The sequence below is a fragment of the Lynx rufus genome, unplaced genomic scaffold, assembly GCF_022079265.1.
Source record: "Lynx rufus isolate CCGP_SWC_20201006 ecotype Redwood Valley unplaced genomic scaffold, mLynRuf1.p SCAF_11, whole genome shotgun sequence".
Taxonomy (NCBI): domain Eukaryota; kingdom Metazoa; phylum Chordata; class Mammalia; order Carnivora; family Felidae; genus Lynx; species Lynx rufus.
Genome location: NW_025814825.1, coordinates 56737539 through 56755143, shown reverse-complemented (window position 1 = coordinate 56755143; position 17605 = coordinate 56737539). Strand labels below are relative to the sequence as shown.

General features: G+C 47.2%; 2 protein-coding genes across 2 annotated transcripts in view; one reads left to right on the top strand and one right to left on the bottom strand.

Moving 5' to 3' along the window:
- The window catches only part of EIF3A (eukaryotic translation initiation factor 3 subunit A), a 35650-nt gene extending 29231 nt beyond the window's left edge, over positions 1-6419 (top strand). The window contains exons 20-22 of the mRNA XM_047073513.1: positions 3191-3404; positions 4141-4322; positions 5194-6419. Coding sequence (XP_046929469.1) covers positions 3191-3404; positions 4141-4322; positions 5194-5423 — 626 coding nt within the window. The 3' untranslated portion in view covers positions 5424-6419. The remainder of the gene's footprint in view (positions 1-3190; positions 3405-4140; positions 4323-5193) is intronic.
- Positions 6420-10227: 3808 nt separating this feature from the next.
- Positions 10228-11981, bottom strand: NANOS1 (nanos C2HC-type zinc finger 1). Its single transcript, XM_047072741.1, has one exon. The coding sequence runs from the start codon at positions 11979-11981 to the stop codon at positions 11100-11102; it is 882 nt and encodes a 293-aa protein (XP_046928697.1). The 3' UTR covers positions 10228-11099.
- Between the last annotated feature and the right edge of the window lie 5624 nt (positions 11982-17605).

The following is a 17605-nucleotide window of genomic DNA, read 5'->3' as shown; positions in this document are numbered from 1 at the left end:
ACAACGATTAGGCTATATTATTATTAGTTTCTGGATAAATTGGTCTTTTATTTTCCCTTAGGTGTTTGTGCAGTGACTTTTATCTCAGGAGCTTGTCTTTGATATCCCACACACCAGAACAAGTTAGATAACCTTACCCCTTTTTGTGCTTAAGCGATTCGTGCTTTTTTTCCCCCTCTGCCTGCTGACTGCTTCTTTGAGGGCTCTTGTCCCATCCCTGTCCCTTAAGTATTGGTGTTTCTCAGGTTCTGTCCTACACCAGCCTTCTTGTGTAAATAATGAAAAAGTATACTAAGTATTTGCAGTCTTGCCTACCATGGGGTTAGGCTTACGGGAAGAGCTGTTCCTTACTTTCTCAGTCTTGGGCCTGCTCATGTTTTCATACTTTTTTGTTCTTGAGCAGTTGTACATAATCTGTGACTTCTGTTACCATCTTCTCCAGGTGACTTCTTTCCTTCCCTTCAGACCCATGTTACCAGCCTCATGCTGCACACAGTACAGTTCTACCTAGAAATGTCTCTGACGTGTCGCCTTTAGCCTGTTGAAACTGAATTCACACCCACAGGCTTCTCATCAGGGCCACCGCCATCCGTCCGATTTCATAACCTAGAGATCTGGGAGCTGTCCTTTGCCCTCTTTCATCCTTTATGATAAGTCTTTTCATTTAGTTCAGTTCTGTTTCCTTGTGTTCCTTAAATCCACCCACTTCTCTGTTCCCCTACAAGTGCTTAGGTCTGGGCCGCTATCATGCTTTCCTTGGACTCTTGCTGCTCCTGGTCCCCGCAGGCTCTCCCACTCCCGACTCGGAGCAGTAACCGGAGGCAGCCGTCCTAAATGTGCATTTCAGTGAGCAGCTTCCTTTCCTTTGCCCTTGGTGTTTCTGTCTCTTCTGGTCTCCATTCCTTCCACTGTCTGGCTGTGTGACATTTCTGTGCCTTGTGTAAAACAGGGATAACTGTGTGGTAGGTTCTCATTAATTATCGATAGATGTTTTATAGTCACTGAATACTGAATCATTGCTCTGAAGGAAGATACCAGATTAGGTTCCGTTAAGCCCTCTGCTCACAACGTTTCTGTCAACCAATGAACGCAGAACCTTCTTTTGTGCATTTCTGTTTTAACATGTTAATTGACTCATTAACATTGAACTTGTGGCCAGCAGCACTGTTATCTCCTCAATGAAGCTTATCTAAAATGGTATTTTTTTCTGTAAGGCGCATCCATCACCTTCTTGTGCTTGGGACACGAGACAGCACTGCAGCACAGTGCTTGAGGGCCATTTTAAACCGTGAAATCACCAATAAAACACAAAAACGCAAAGATGTGTTGCTAAATTTAAGACCAGCAAAAGGATACTTGTTTTAAAGTATGAGAGCTGGGGCGCCTGGGTGGCTCAGTCAGTTAAGCGTCCGACTTTGGCTCAGGTCATGATCTCGCTTGTGAGTTCAAGCCCCGCGTCGGGTTCTGTGCTGACAGCTGGAGCCTGGAGCCTTGGATCCTGCTTCAGATTCTGTGTCTCCCTCTCTCTCTCTGCTCCTCCCCCGCTTGTGCTCTGTCTCTATCGAAAATAAATAAAATGTAAAAAAAATTAAAAAAAGTATGAGTGCTGCAGCAAGAAGACAGGGCCGTTGCCTTGTTCACCCTCCACTGTGAATGGGCTCTTCCGGCGACTCAGATACCATTCTGCACGTGTCTGCGAGGGACTATAAAAGTGCTTGAGTATTAATTTTAGCAACTTACAAATTTTAGCAAGTATGTAAAGTGGCAGGTATGGGATTTACTTAGCTCAAAGCTATGGAAAGGATTAAATGAGTTAATATACACAGAAGGTTTAGAATAGTGCTGTGGCACGTTGTAATAGAAATGGTTAGCAACAATAATAGTCCTGCAAGGGTAATAGATTTTCATGTAAATCTGCTCCCTTTGGCCTCTTTGTGCAAATATATTACATTCCTAGGTTTGGGCATCCCAGCGTTAAGTGTGAGGTGATGGATAGGGTGGGGTCAAAGGATTGATCTTTCTCTGTTCCGTGATTGCATGGGTGGTAAATGGTGGAGGGCAAGAATATGAAAAGAAAGTTTTTAGTTACAAAGGTTTTGAAAATGTTGCAACATGTGAATGAAATTACAGTTGGGGCTCCATCTCAGATCTGTTTCCTAATCCTCCACTTTTTAAGTTTTTTTGCTTAAAATGAGTTGTCTATTTACCATCAGAACAGATTTTTATAGCCATGATCTCAGCATATGAAACAACCCAGGCTATATAAATTTCCCTTATCTTACATGTTCCTCCCTGTGTGTTAGAAAAACAATAATAGGTAGTTGTAAATACAAGCTGGTGATTCTGTAAAATGATATAAGTAGCTTTAGTTTTTTAAAAAAATTTATTTTTATTTTTTTTTTCACTTATTTATTTTTGATAGAGACAGAGCACAAGTGGGGGAGGGGCAGAGAGAAAAGGAGACCTAGAATCTGAAGCAGGCTCCAGTCTCGGAGCTGTCAGCACAGAGCCCGGCACGGGACTTGAACCCACGAACCGCGAGATCATGACCTGAGCGGAAGTCGGACGCTTAACCAACCGAGCCACTCAGGCGCCCCTAGTTCTTTTTAAAAATATTGTATTGTTGGGGCGCCTGGGTGGCGCAGTCGGTTAAGCGTCCGACTTCAGCCAGGTCACGATCTCGCGGTCTGTGAGTTCGAGCCCCGCGTCAGGCTCTGGGCTGATGGCTCAGAGCCTGGAGCCTGTTTCCGATTCTGTGTCTCCCTCTCTCTCTGCCCCTCCCCCGTTCATGCTCTGTCTCTCTCTGTCCCAAAAATAAATAAACGTTGAAAAAAAAAATTAAAAAAAAAATATTGTATTGTATTTTTTTTTATTGTTTATTTTTGAGAGAGTGAGAGTGAATTGGGGAGGGTCAGAGAGAGAAGGAGACAGAATCTGAAAAGTAGGCTCCTCACTGTCAGCACAAAGCCCTATGTGGGGCTCAAACCCACAAACCATGAAATCATGACCTGAGCCGAAGTCAGGTGCTCAACTGACTGAGCCACCCAGGCATCCCTGGAGTGTCTTAAATTAACATACATATTGGTGATATTAATGTAAACATAAAGATGTGTAGTCATAGTTACCAACTTGGGTTTCTGGAGTATTAAAAAAAATTTTATTTCTTAAAAAAAAAACAAAAAAACAACAGGTGGATGGAGAGAGAAAGAAAAGGCCAGAGAAGAGAGTTGGGGTCCACCTCGAGAATCAAGACCATCAGAAGAACGTGAATGGGATAGAGAAAAAGAAAGAGAGCGAGATAACCAAGATCGTGATGAAAATGACAAGGACCCAGAGAAAGAAAGAGAGCGAGAAAGGGACAGAGAGCGAGAGGGGGATCGAGAAGACCGCTTCAGACGGCCGAGGTTTGATGCTCTGATTGGGACTCTGTGGAATTACAGCTGGGATTCTCCTAAATACTCTTGGGTGTTTTCCCAGATCACGTTGAGAAATGGTGTGCTGCATCCCTCAACCGACGTCCCATTTTAACAAAGTTGAGGAAGTGAGGCTGACACCGTGTAGCTTTCTGTAGGTTTTGTAATGATATAGTAAGGAAGCCAGACCAGGTATCTTTACCCATCTGTTGCCTATCCTCTGTGGTTTAAATTCTTCAGTTATATAGTCCTTAAACTAGTAAAATCCCCTTTTACTTTTATTAGCGGTAACGGTTCTAGCTTGCTTCTTCTGGCCAAATTGGCTTTGTGCTGATGAATCTAAACCAGCACTGTTTATAATACAGTTTTCTGCAAGGATGAAATTGTCTTGGATCTGTAATATCCAGTATGGTAGCTATTTGAATACTATTTGGCTATTGAACATTTGGAACGTGGTAGTGCTATTGACAGAATGTCTGACTTTGTTTCAGTTAATTTATGTTTAAGTAGCTACACATACAGGTTGTGGCTGTTAGGTTGGAAAGCACAGATCCAGATAATCTCATTTGACCTCTACACCTGAGGCATCAGGTTGAGATCAAGTTATAAATCTAAACTTCATCCCTGTTAGGTTTGTAAACTCTCTCAGCACCGACTCGGAAATGATCTGTTCACATACGCTATCATGTAGTTTAACAACAGAATTTAACATTTTGAATGGCTACAGGGATGAAGGTGGCTGGAGAAGAGGACCAGCGGAGGAATCTTCGAGCTGGAGAGATTCAGCTCGCCGAGATGATAGGGATCGGGATGACCGTCGTCGGGAGAGAGATGATCGCCGTGACCTAAGAGAAAGGCGAGATGACAGAGACCGAAGAGGACCTCCTCTCAGATCAGAACGTGAAGAAGGTATGGATGGCCTGCATGTTGCTGGACTATCAGAAATCCATAATTTCTGGGGAAGTTTTGAGTTTTATTTAATTATCTCACATACTCATGTAAGCATCAAAAATAAGATCATGAATATTCAGTTTAAATCTATAGTTTTCATAATCTTCGTCACTCTGTGAAGTTAGCTCATTTCTAAATTCAAAGTATATCAGTAGGCTAATTACGTTGGATAGTAGTGATACATATTGCTTTGAAAGCTTATTTTATGTAACCAGGAAATAGTGTATTTGTTCTTTAAAAGTAAGATCTTGGTAGATAAGCACAAAGTGTAAAACATTGTTTCTCTGAAATTGTGACTATTGAAACTTTAGCTTAAAAAAAAAAAAAACAAACCCGTGCTGGGGGTGCCTGGGTGGCTCAGTCGGTTAAGCGTCCGACTTCAGCTCGGGTCATGATCTCACGGTCTGTGAGTTCAAGCCCCGCGTCGGGCTCTGTGCTGACAGCGCAGAACCTGGAGCCTGCTTCGGATTCTGTGTCTCCCTCTCTCTCTGCTCCTCCCCTGACTCATGCTCTGTCTCTCTCTGTGTCTCAAAAATAAATGCAAAAAAAACCAACAACAAACAAACAACTATGCTTAATGGCTACTTTGCTGTTCGATTTCAATAAGAGCCAAGAATTTTTTTTAATTTTAAATTTTCATTTAGATTTTTGTCACCTTGTCTTAAATTACTAAATTTATTTTTTATTTTTTTATGGGGGTTCTGCATTGTTACCTTTAGTACAGGATTTCTGAGTAATTGGAAACAGAATTCTTTTTGCTAAAGTTCTGTTTAGTCTGAGCCAATACAGTACAGCACTAACTTACTCTCTTTTTCTGTTCAACTTTTAGTAAGTTCTTGGAGACGTGCTGATGACAGGAAAGATGAGCGGGCAGAAGAGCGGGAAGCCCCTCGTCGTGTTCCTCCCCCAGCTCTCTCAAGAGACCGGGAAAGAGACCGAGAAAGGGAGAGAGAAGGTGAAAAAGAGAAGTCCTCTTGGAGAGCTGAGAAAGATCGGGAGTCTCTTCGTCGTACCAAAAATGAGACTGATGAAGATGGATGGACCACGGTACGACGTTAAATCTCAAGATAATGGATTCAAACTCATGTCTCACATAGGTTTGATCCCATTCAAGGATTATTATACTTGTGCGTCAACCAGTCTAAATTGGATTCTTTAATGTTGTTTCACCATAACACAAAAAGCATGAACTTGTATTAATCCTCTATAATAGATTGATCATGCACCGTACCCACAGGAGGTTGGACGACGAGGCCATTTTCTGGAATTTGAGGTGTTGCATTATTTCATCAATCATTTGTTTACAAAAGAGAAAAACTAAAAAATAAATTAAAATGTGAACCCTTCAGGTATGGAATAACACCTGTATCTTGGTATAGAACTGATTTTTTTTTTTTTTTTTTGAAATACCATATTCATTTGGAATGAGGTAAGGTTCTGTTATAGAAAATGTATTTGAAGACTCTTCAAAGCAGGGGCTGAAACAATTTCCACACCATTAGTGGTTGAGACATACCTCTAGATACTTTGAGGTATTTGCTATATTAACTACACTTAGAAAGTTTTTAGGTTCACTATAAGTGCAGTAAACATTACAAACATTGGATACAGTGGGATTTTCTGTAGGTTTTACTTGAGAGGTGAGTATAAAGCAATTTGCAGTCATGATTGTAATGACAAGAATACTGCTCAAGTGTGAATCCGAAACAGTTACAGCTTTTAAATTTTAAAGCATTTGGTAAACTGTTGCTGAGTTTTTTCTGTTGCCAATAGCAAACTGCTTTTCCATTAATGGAGAATTCATGCCTTTCAAGCATTTTAAATATGACAATATTTATAAATGTGTGGTTTGGAGGAATTGTTTAAATTCTTTTTCCTAATTTCCTTTCTCTTCAGGATAGATTCTTTGAACAAGTAATTTGTAGTAATGACTGTGTTGACTTCAATTTTGGAGTGTTGTAGCTATGTTAAAGATTAACTATTTGGTCTTATTGAAGCCAACACAGAACTTGCTGCTGTGTTTTTTCTTCAATGATAAATAAAATACTTACAGAATTTGTTTTAGTGTTGATTTGTAGTTACAGTCAAAGTGTTTTATTTATTATGGTGAGTTTACATATGCAGTTGAGTGTGGTTTTGAGTTTTTTGGGCCATTAAATGTCTCAGTATGTAGGATCAAAGAAAATAACCCAAATATAACAGAGCAGATGTGGCTACGATGTTTCCTTCCATAATTAAGGATCCCCTTAGTTTTCCTTGTAATGCCATCCTCTCTGTGAGTTTATATATATGGGGGGTGGGTGGGTGAGTGGTTTACTGTTTCAGGTATTCTCCTCAAATTAGAAACATTGTAGTTTCAGAGAGTGTTAGTTGCAAATTGATAGTGGCTACAGACATGTAAATTATTTCCAGTGTTGAGTGGTGGGGAGAATTCCTGTTGGTACAGCTATAAGGCCAGAAGAGGGAGTATTGATGCTTCTTTACTTAATCAGATGCAGCGTTTTTGGTTTGATGTTACCAGCAATGGAAGCCACTGTTTTCAACATTTAATCTTTTTTTTTTTTTTAAGTATTTTCTAAATGTTTGTTTATTTTGAAAGAGAGAGAGGGAGAGAATCCCAAGCAGGCTCTAGACTGAGCCACCCAGGCACCCCAACATTTAATTTTCTTAATATATTTAGTATTTCAAAAAGTGGAAATCTTAAAAGATATTTGGGGGAGAAGGCCTTTTCTTTGTAACCAATAAAAGAACTTGGGGCAGTAACCTGCTGAGTGTCCAGACACTAGAGCAGGACTGTACCTGTGACATCACTGATTGGCCCCAAGGCACGATTTATTAGCTGATTAGATGAGTTGTAGTTGCATGTCTGACGGTTAGCCTGCATTTCCAGGCTAGTCTGCAAGCTACTAGGACCCTTTCCCAAATATACGATGCCCCCCAGGTTCTTTGTCCTGGGAGGTGTGAGTCCAGAGCATGGGATAGGGTCAGAAGAGTCAGCTGCTGCTCTGTGGTCCTGCTCTTAAGTTTCTACTCTGAAGGCCTCCCCACCCCAGTATTCACAGGTGTCAAAGGAAAACCGAACATCCAATCTACTCACTATGTGTAGAATGTCTTCCGTGTTTCCAGTGGCATCTGCTTTTTTTAAGGTTTACTTATTTTGAGAGAGAGAGCACATAAAGGGGAGGGGGAGAGAGAATCCCAAGAAAGAGAGAGCACATAAGGGAGAAAGGGGGAGAGAGAATCCCAAGCAGGCTGTGTGGTCAGCACAGAGCCTGACCTGAGGCTCGAACCCATGAACTGTGAGGGATGATGACCTGAGCCAAGATCGAGTTGGACACTTAACTGACTGAGCCACCCAGTCTGCATTTTTAAACCAGAACACCATTGCTATTAATACAGGTGAATTCTAAGAGTGGAGACAGTGGCCCAGAAAAGACTACAGCCATCTAGCTGTCTGTATTGGCTTCCAGGAAGAAGTTGGCGTCTACGTATTGGGATGCTTTTATGTTTTAACTGTATTTTGTTTTTACCCAAAGACATTTGGACTGTGGATTCATTTTATAATTTTACAAGTCTAATGGACATATATATTGGACACTGGAAGGAATGAAGGAATGTTCCTCGTGCCTAAGCACAGACTAGAAGGTTAGGACTGACACCAAAACTTGCCTGCCCTTTCCCTTGAGGCACGCATATTTGTAGTATAATTTTAAAATACATACATAAGTTTGGCTTACTTACAATCTATGCCAAAAGTTGTAATAAAAGTTAATTCTGCAGCTTCTAAAAAGCACTGCATAGGAAAACTAAAATACAAAGAAATTAAAAGCTACTGCAGAGGTCTCTACAGAAGAGGACAAGCAAGGTAGGGCAGTCTAGTCTGCCTGCACAGCTGGTAAAGCTCTTTTGAGATTCCATACATTTATTTGATTTTTAGCCAAACATATAGCCATATTTTTATAAAAAAGATCACTTTGTCATACCAATTATTTTATGTATTTTTTAAACTTTGGAAAATTGGATTTCTTTTACCCTAAATAAAAAAAAAAATTTTTAAGGTTAAGCATCCGACTTGTGGTCTCGCCTCAGGTCATGATACTGTGGTTTGTGGGTTTATTCCGCAAGTAGTCAGGCTCTGCATTGACAGCGTGGAGCCCGCTTGGGATTCTCTGTTCCTCCCATGCTTGTGTGTGCTGTGTCAAATAACCTTAAAAATTTTTAAATTTTAAGTCAACTCTGCCACCAGTGTGGAGTTGAAACACGCGACTGACTGACTACAAGATCAAGAGTCACTTGCTCTACTGCCACTGAGCCAGCCAGGTGCCCCACACCCTAAATTAAATTTTGCAAGTATTTAAAGTTTTAGATCAAGAGGTCTCTAAGTCTGCTCTTAGGTGCATTAGAGCGTGGTCAGATTTTCCCTAAAAGATCTCTAGAAAATGTAACTGTAATGTTTCCTTTTCACGCTTCAACTCCCAGCATTTTAATGTTAGCTGGGAAACAGGAAAATTTGAGGGGGGGAGGGGCTGAAACAGGTGCATTTTAAATGGATGAACATGATGGTTGCTGGTCCAGGGTCTTTGGGATACCTTTCTTGATACTCTTCACTTCAAGACTTGAATAAACTCCACGTTGCACATGTTCACAGTTTGGATAAAACAGTGATCGTGTCAATCTCAAATCCTTATTAGGCACACCTCATCACTGAGGGATTCTCCTATTGAATGAGCCACGTGCCCGAGATCTAGAAACAGTGTCTAGAACCATTTGGATCTTTGAAAATACAAAGCACTTGCCTGCCTAGTTCTGGGTTGCAGAAGACATGGGCCTGTAGTGATCTTTGGAAAAGTAGAACAGTAAGAAGCTGACAGGAATTCCTACTGACCTGACACCTCCCCAAAACCAAAAGTAAACTGGTATATTTTCTAGCACAATAACAGAATAATTACATGGTTTTTTATGAAACTACTTGAGTTTAAGACTAGTCCTATCTTAAGTTCTGTGATCTGGGGCTAGACTAGCAGGAATGGATCTTCTCTTGGCTAATGCACTGTTTGCCAGCACCTCTCCTCCTTGTTCTGATGCCGTTTCCCTCCACCAAAAAAGGCCCCTAGCCTTCCAGTGTTATTTACTCCAGCCTGTATTCTACCTTCAAAGGAGTGTTCAAGCCAATTTGTTGTAGACGAAATTAGTGGTTTGATAAAAAAACAATCTAACGTAGAGTAGCTCAACTCTCCTACTTGAATCTATGTATTTATAACTAAATCTCTTGCTGGTGTTTTCAGATAGTGAATTAGGATGAACGCATATGAATGTACAAAATACATCACTGTTTTTGGCTCTGTATCTGTCCTGATGGTAGCTGCATGCCATTGTGGGACATCCAGCATGGATGTAAAAATAAGGGTGCGACATAAAGTAGGGATTAAGGATGTTTGCCTAAAGATCGGGTCTAATCTCCTTCAGATAAGTGGTGGGATTCCAGAAACAGACTAGGGTCTTTGAGGGAAAAAGCACGAGGGTGGCCATGTTCCTGGTCTTCAACCCCCACTCCACAAGTAACTCCTTTAGTGCTTATTCTGGTTTAAAGACTGCCTGTGCCTCAAGCCAGACACAGCCCATAGTGGAACCTTCTTGAGCACAGGTTATTACATTAACCTTCTGCAGCTCAAAGGATTGCATCTTCCATTTAGTTTGAGAGGCAACAGCTGGAATGAGCTTTCCACTATTAAGGAACCTTGAAACTGATGAGCAGGGTGACTAAATACTGCTCCCTTTTGATCTTACAAATGTTTTTCAGCAATTGGAGATGGGGAGGTGGGTGCATATGGACAAAAGGCCAAGTAACAAAGTTATAGGCAAGATTAATGAATTCATATACTGTTACTGTATAAATACACAAGTCAGGTTTTTTAAACAGCACCAATTTCCAAGTGTATACACAATAAGATTTTAACTTGGCACAATTTTTCAAGGTGGAAAGACTAGTTCCTAGTTCGGTAATAAAAAGATCTGGTACATAAAACGATAAGGAGCTGTACTCTACCTGCTACAGATTGTACATTTTTTACACCTCCAGCCAAGACCGAAACAAGCCACAAGGAGGGAGTAACCCACACAAATCAATACTGGAAAGTTTACTAAACCTTCACTTCTCAAAACAGGGATGCTGTCAGGGCTTGCTTCACCTGGAATTAGAATAACTGATTTAAGGACAACTAAGAAATTGTTTCAAACAATAAAATAGTCAATTTGCCGACATTCCATAAAATCGTCAGTTTCAAGTCCAGTTATGAGGCTTTTAAAAAAATATTCTAGACCTAGTAAAGTGCCTCCATAAAATTAAACATCCGAGATTAGATGGAGCCACTTCATACTGATGCGCATCTAAAATAGATCGACGTATACCGTAAATAAACAGCGCCACTAAGTTGCCATATTTCAGGTAGTGGAATACACACCCAGCCTTCACCGTCTGGATGTGCACAAACTGGAAACTATAGACATAAACAAATCAAGATGTTAGCGTCTAGTCTCAACCGCTCTTCGACAGGAAAGTACTCCGTACGGCCGGCTTGCTTTGACAAAACCAAGACTTCTTCCCAAGCTGAGCCAACTGCTGATCTCCAAGCCTCTCCCACAGCGAGGGAAAGACGGTGCGCAGACCAAAAATGAGAGAGCGGGCAGGCGGTGACCCTGGTGGCGTCAGGTGGGGGCAGACGGGAGCCCAGGCGCTCAGCGCAGCTTCTTCCCCGGCTGGCAGTCCCTGGCGCTGCGCGGCGGCGGGCGGGCGGCGGGCGGCGGCGGCACTTTGGAGAGCGGGCAGTACTTGATGGTGTGCGCGTTGTCGCCGCTGGCGCCGCACAGGGGACACGTGTAGCGGCGCAGCACCGGGCACAGCACTCGCCCGTCGGGTCCCTTCAGGATGTGGGTGGTGTAGAGCGCCACCGCCTCCTTGTTGTTCCGGCAGAACACGCACACCTGCAGCTCGGGCTTGAGCAGTCGGGCGGCGGCCGCCCCGGAGGCGGCGTGCAGCCGGGGCTCGGCCGCCCACGCCGGGGCCCGCTCCTCGCGCGGCGCCACCTCCGCGGCGGCAGTGGCGGCAGCGGCGGGCGCGCAGCCTAGCAGCACGGCGGCGGCGCGACCGGCGAACGGGCTCAGCTCGGCGAAGCGCTCTTCCAGCAGCCCGGCCTCGGCGGGGCCCGCGCACAGCTCCAGCGCGCGCAGCTCCAGCGCGCCGCCCAGGTAGCGGCCCCGGGACCCCGGCTCGTCGCTGTCGTCGTCGTCGTCGTCGTCGTAGTCGGGCGGCCCCAGCGCCGGCCCCAGCGCTCCGGGCCCGGTCCCCGCGTGGGGGGAGCAGCAGGACGACGAGGAGGAGGAGGGCGGGGAGGCGCCGCCGCCGCCGCCGTCCCCGCTGCGGGCGCACCCGAAGCGCGGCTCGCCGTCCACCGCCTTGGTGATGAGCGTGGCGAGCCCCAGGTAGTCGTTCCACGAGCTGAAGGGCTGCGGGTGCGCCGGGCCCTGGGCGCTCACGTAGCGGGCGCTGGGCACGAGCGCCATGGGCGGGGGGGCGCGGCCGCGGCTGGGCGAGCGGGGCGCCCAGGGGAAAGCCTCCATGGGCGGGCTGCGGGCCGCGCGCGCCGCCTCCCCGCGGCCGGCGCGGGCCGGACGGAAGGGAAGCGCGGAGCCTGCCCGCCGGCCTGCCGCGGGGTGGGGCCGCCTCGCAGCCTTTTTATCGGGCCCCGCTCCTCCCCGTTCCCCCGGCCTCGCCGCCGCGGCCCTGCCCCCTGCGCTACCCCGCCCCGGCCTCCTCGCCCGCGCCTCGGACGGAGGCGGAGCGGAGGCGGGCGCGCCGGGGGCGGGCGGGCAGTGCGCGCGCTCCGCTCCGGCCCGCGCGGCTTCCGCGCCCCGCGAGCTGCGCCAGCCTAGCCAGCTGCGGGCGGCTTTCATTCCGGGAGGGGGCGGGCGAAGCGCCGCCTCGGGCCCGGCCGCTAATTGGCTGCTGACCAGAGCCCCCTGCGCCACGGGCGCCGCTCGGGACGCCGATTGGTGAATCTGGGGGAGGGGCGTGCCCTGCCGGAGCTACTGGGAGGGGAGGGCGAGATAGGGGGAGAGCAGAGGAGCGGAGGGGAGAGGAGGGGCGGCTGCCGGGACCCGCCTTCGCCCGAGCGCTGTGCCTCGGGTTTGGAACAGGTGACCAGGCCTGGGTCTGCCTCGGCCGGGTGGCGAGATTCGCCGAGGAAGCGAGTAGGCATGGGTATGGGGGGGGGGGGGGGGAGAGTGCCCCAAGGTTCGTGCGCCCATCTCCCACCTCCCCGGGGCAGCCTTCCGAGAAGCCCCTTCTCCCGCCTCAGCAGGAAAAGCTGTGGGGGAGGCAGGATTTGGCGCGCTCTGAGGATGCAGTCGTCAAGTCAGAGCTTCCCAACAATCGAGAAACTTCCGTTTGCACAGTGCTTTGGAGAGCTTTCCACTGGGTGAAATCTTCGCACAAACCTGAGGCTCAGAGGGTAATGGTTCTTGCCGTAGTGAGTAGGGGAGGGATCAGGACTTTCGCACAGCGCGCGACACACTCCCAACAGGTGTTCAGAGACTGGGTGGCCATTAACTGGTGACTTCGTAGGGATGAGGGCTCGGCCAGAAAATCTTCCAGCCCTCGGACAGTGATTGGGGTGTGTGTGTGTGTGTTTATGAAGCCCCTCATCCCTAGGTGGCCATATCAACATCTGGGCTGCCTGTGCAGTTTGAAAAATAAACCCTGTTCAGCGTCACAATTTAATACTTTAAATGAGTAAAATATTTTTGTAAAAATAATGGAAAATAAATTGGAAGATTTTTTTTCTTTTTTGAGAGAGAAGGAGCCAGCGAGCGAGCAGGGGGGAAGGGCAGAGAGAGAGGGAGAGAAGGAATCCCAAGCAGGCTCCCAGCCGTCAGCGCAGAGCCCAGCAAGGGGCTGGAACTCACCAATCATGAGTTCAGAACCTGAGCTGAAATTAAGAATCCCATGCTTAAACGGCTGAGCCGCCTACGCGCCCCAGATTTTTGATTAGGAGGATGTGAGGTGGTCATGCCCTTCCCAGAAGGGGCAACACTTTCTTTTCTTTTTTTTTTTTAATGGAAAGCAGTAAATGTTTTTGGTATTGCGACAGGTTCTTTAGGGTTCTGTGGGACTAGGAAAATGCCTCCTCTGGTGGCTGGGCTGGCAGGCAAGGTGGGCTGCAGAGGGCAGGTCAGGACTTTCCTTCCTCTCTCTTGCTATGCTGTGGCTATTGAAACAAGGGTGGGGGGCGGGCAACTGACAGCCCTCATTAGGCCTGAAGCTGTGAGTCTGACTGTGTCCAGCGGGTCTAGAGTGGCCCAGCAGGGGATGCCGGGAACCTCATGATGGCTCTGGTTTATGGTAGAATGAATGAGTGGATCAGAATGTCAGCAGTGGAAGGGACCTTTGGGATCCTTTGATCAATCCAACCTTCCTTTACAGATGAAGAAAATGAGAGCCTGAGAAGAGAAGGATTTCTTCAAGGTCACACGGTGAATATGTCACAGCCAGAACTAGAACTCAGGTCCCTTCACGAATGGCTTGGTGGCTTTCCTGTTACACATGGACCCCGAAGGTATTTCAGACTTCATGCCTGGGTATGCATCAGCAGAAATCAAGTGTGGAACACAGGGGAAGTTGGAAGAAGAGAAAGGAGGTGGGGCCATGTGCCTTTGGCTTGATCTCCTGCCCTCAGGGAACAATCCAGAAGCCAGGTGGTGGGCATGGGGAAGGAGTTGGAACAGTACCATGATGCATATTCCAGCCACCTGTTTGCACGAAGAGTAGAAGCTATGCTTCTCAGCCTCTTCTACACCTCTGGCTCCCTCACGGTGAAGCCATGAAACCAGGCAGTAATATTGTACACTTGCCAACCCAGTTCCTTCTTCAAGTTTATGTTGGCACTCAAGTTAAAGAGTCGTTCCTTCTCTTTCCTCCCCCTCTCCCACCGAAAATAAATAAAAGAGCCCGCAGAAGCGTGGCGGGTTTGCTGACACTGAGCTCTGAGCTCTTACACAGGAACACCGGCCCCTAGAGTAGCATGAAGATGATTATTCTATAAATGGAAAATTCCACTCTGTTCGCACAGCCCTGCAGCTTGCATGCTTTCAAGGTATGCAGACTTTTCAGCTCTGAGGAGCGGGAGCCACTGTGCTGAGAATAACTTGTGTAAGGAAAGTTGAAAACCACCAGCTGCGTTGGCTTCCCTTTGGTCAGGCCAAAGGGGATGGCAAGGGAGTGAGACCTTTCCTCTCCCACATGATTTTTAGCCCTTGTGGGTTTTCTTGTTTTTAATGTTTATTTATTTTTGAGAGAGAGAGAGAGAGAGAGACAAAATGAGGGAGGGGCAGAGAGAGAGAAGGAGACAGATAATCCCAGGGAGGCTCCTTGCTGTCAGCACAGAGCCCAGTGAGGGGCTCGAACTCGCAAACTGTGAGATCATGATGTGAGCCGAAATTAAGAGTCGGACACTTATCCGACTGAGCCACTCAGGCACCCCATGTTTTGTTTTGTTTATAAGGGGAATTAAAGCTTTTAAGAGAACGTGGGTAAGAACAAATGCCTTGCTGTGGGGCTGCAGGCTGGGTGGGTGGGTAGTGATGATGGCAAAAAAGATGCCCTGGGAAGAGGTGGAAGGGAGCTCCTGTGTCCCCGGGGCTACCTGCTTTTTCCCCAGGCTGCTCACCTTATCTGCTACCAGCCTTTCCCCCACAGTAGGTGGTTTGATCTGGAACATCTGGAAGTGGAGGCAGAGTGCATGATGGCTTTTTTCCCCCTTTTTCCTCCTGCACGTGTGGCCTCCGTACCCTGGGAACCTCTGCTGTTAGTTCCCACAGAAAGGCCAGAGTGGGTGCCTGATCCAGTTCTGGGTTTAGCAGACAATTACTTTTATCACTAAGCACAGGCTTCAGCTGGGCCATGAACTCTCCAGGAGCTCTCTCCAAGGTGGTGGAGCTGACCTCAGACATGGTCTTAGCACCTCGATGAAGTCGGCCTGCTTCTTTGCCCCCCTTCCAGAAGTCTGGAACAAAGTGGACAGCAATAGCCGGAGCATGAGCATTTATTCAAGGGATGCCCTCTGATTGGTGCAGCAGGAAGACAGGCTGGCACAGGCCTCATCTCAGAGGTTAGAAGGTGTTGCTCTGTCTTCTGGAATGGGGCCTGTGTGGCACAAGCAGGAGGCTCTGGTGGGATGGGGTGGGTGGTGGGGTGGCCGCTTGGATTCTCCGTTTTCACCTCTCTGTACGGCTCCCAGCCCCCAGCCTGAGAGGCAACACACGGACCTCAGGCATCTTGAGGATCTTCAGAAATATGAGGTCAGCCCTGGGGAATGAGGCAGCTTGGCGGGTGTCCAGGTGGCTATAGAGATGCTGTTTGTCAGGCTCTGGGTTCCTGCTGACTTGCCTGCCAAGCGCTTTCTAGGGGCAGGAAGTGCTTTGGCTTCCCCAGCTGTGGGACTTGTAGGCCAGTCGGACACATTTGTGTGCTTTGGGAGCTCTCTTCTGTAACAGTGTTGACTTTGCCTGTTTTATGCCTCTAGCCGGGCTCAGGGAGTCCTGGAGATGGGGCTCCTGCCCTTTGGGGCTTAGAGTCAGCTATAGTTAGTTGAGAAGCCCTGTGGTGAAGTGCAGGGAGGCGTCCTGAGTCTGCGAAGTCACATGTGGCTTTGAATGAGGGACTTAACCACTCTGGCCCCCAGCTCCTTCCTCTGATCCTTGAGGGGCTCATCATGTAAAGTGGCAGCCACTTTACCCTTCTTGCTGACTCCAGCTCCAGAAGAGTCTCTCCATGGGCCTCGGGGGTTGAGCCGTGACAGGTGTAGGCCAGCAGACATATCTCATTCCCCCTTGGGCATGATTGGTTTAGGAGGGGGTTCTGGTCCTTGAAATATAAGAGGAAGTCTGTCAGGAGGACTCTGGGAGGGGATTTACTCCCTGGCCTAAAAAGGAAAAAACGGGGCACCTGGCTGGCTTAGTCGGTAGAGTGTGCGACTCTTGATCTCGGGGTTGTGAGTTCGAGCCTCATGTTGGGTGTAGAGATTAAAGATTTAAAAATCTTTTTTAAAAAAAAGGCCAGGAGCCTCCCGTTTTTCCAGCCACCAGCCGGTTATGGAGCTGAGGCAGCCCTGAGGTGGGAAGTCTCATGGACAAGCAGCTAACATACTGGTGATTCCTGACCAGAAAAGTTATTTAAAAAAAAAAAAAAAAAGCCTCAGGGGTATTTTTGTTGATTCCTTGGTGACTTGTTGCACAAGACAATTAAACAACTTTATTGTTTCAGCCCCTGGAAGTCGGGTATTTTACTTGCAGCTGAATTCATTCTAACTGAAACACACAGTAACATGAAAAAAAGATACATTTGGTAATTCTATCAAAAAGGTAGGATTTGGTACTCTGGCCAGGGGGAGGTGACGCCCATGCCAGGATTGGGGCTGTGTTGTGGGTGTGTGCACAGGGGTGGAAAGAAACACGGGGAACTGGGAACAGCATCTCCTCTGTCACCCACCCCGCCTCCCGCCAGAGTCTCCCAGCTGATAGTAATGAAATACCCCCTTCAGACCAGCATCGCCTCGTGGACCCCCACCTGCTACACAACCGCCCCGTGACCCGGGTTCTGTGATTGCCCTCGCGGTGCAGAAGAGGGGCTGCATGCTCACAACCAGCAGGGCTCAGAACCTGTGTCGCTCTCATTCCCAAGTGGGGCTTGTGTCCACTTGGAAGTACTTAAGCATACTCGCCAGGGCAGGGGGCTTCCGCAGCCTGTATGGGGGAGGAGCTGGTGCAAGGAGCTGCCGGGAGCAAACCTGGGCTCATTCCACTGTGTGTCAGAGATTGTCCCCCAACAAAACCAATTCCAGTTGAAAGAGGTTAGGTTTTTCTATTGATCCAAGAGAGTGGGTACTTTGATATAGTGAGTAATCCTCTCTCTTTGTAAGGAGATGCTTCCCCCACTCCTCCCAGCCAGGTGGTCTCCTTTCAGAAACCTGGATTGTCCCAGTTTTGTTTAAAGCAGTACATGTAGGCCTGGAAGGCAGAGGTCCTGAGATCAGTGATGCCAGGAATGATAGTAATAACAATAGCTCACAGGTATGGAGCCCTTTCAAGGCACTAAGCATGACCTCCTGTCTTTCTTAGACCTTCCCAGTAGTTCTGCAGTGATACCCATTTCACAGAAAGGAAAATGAGGTTTGGGGACCTAAAACAGT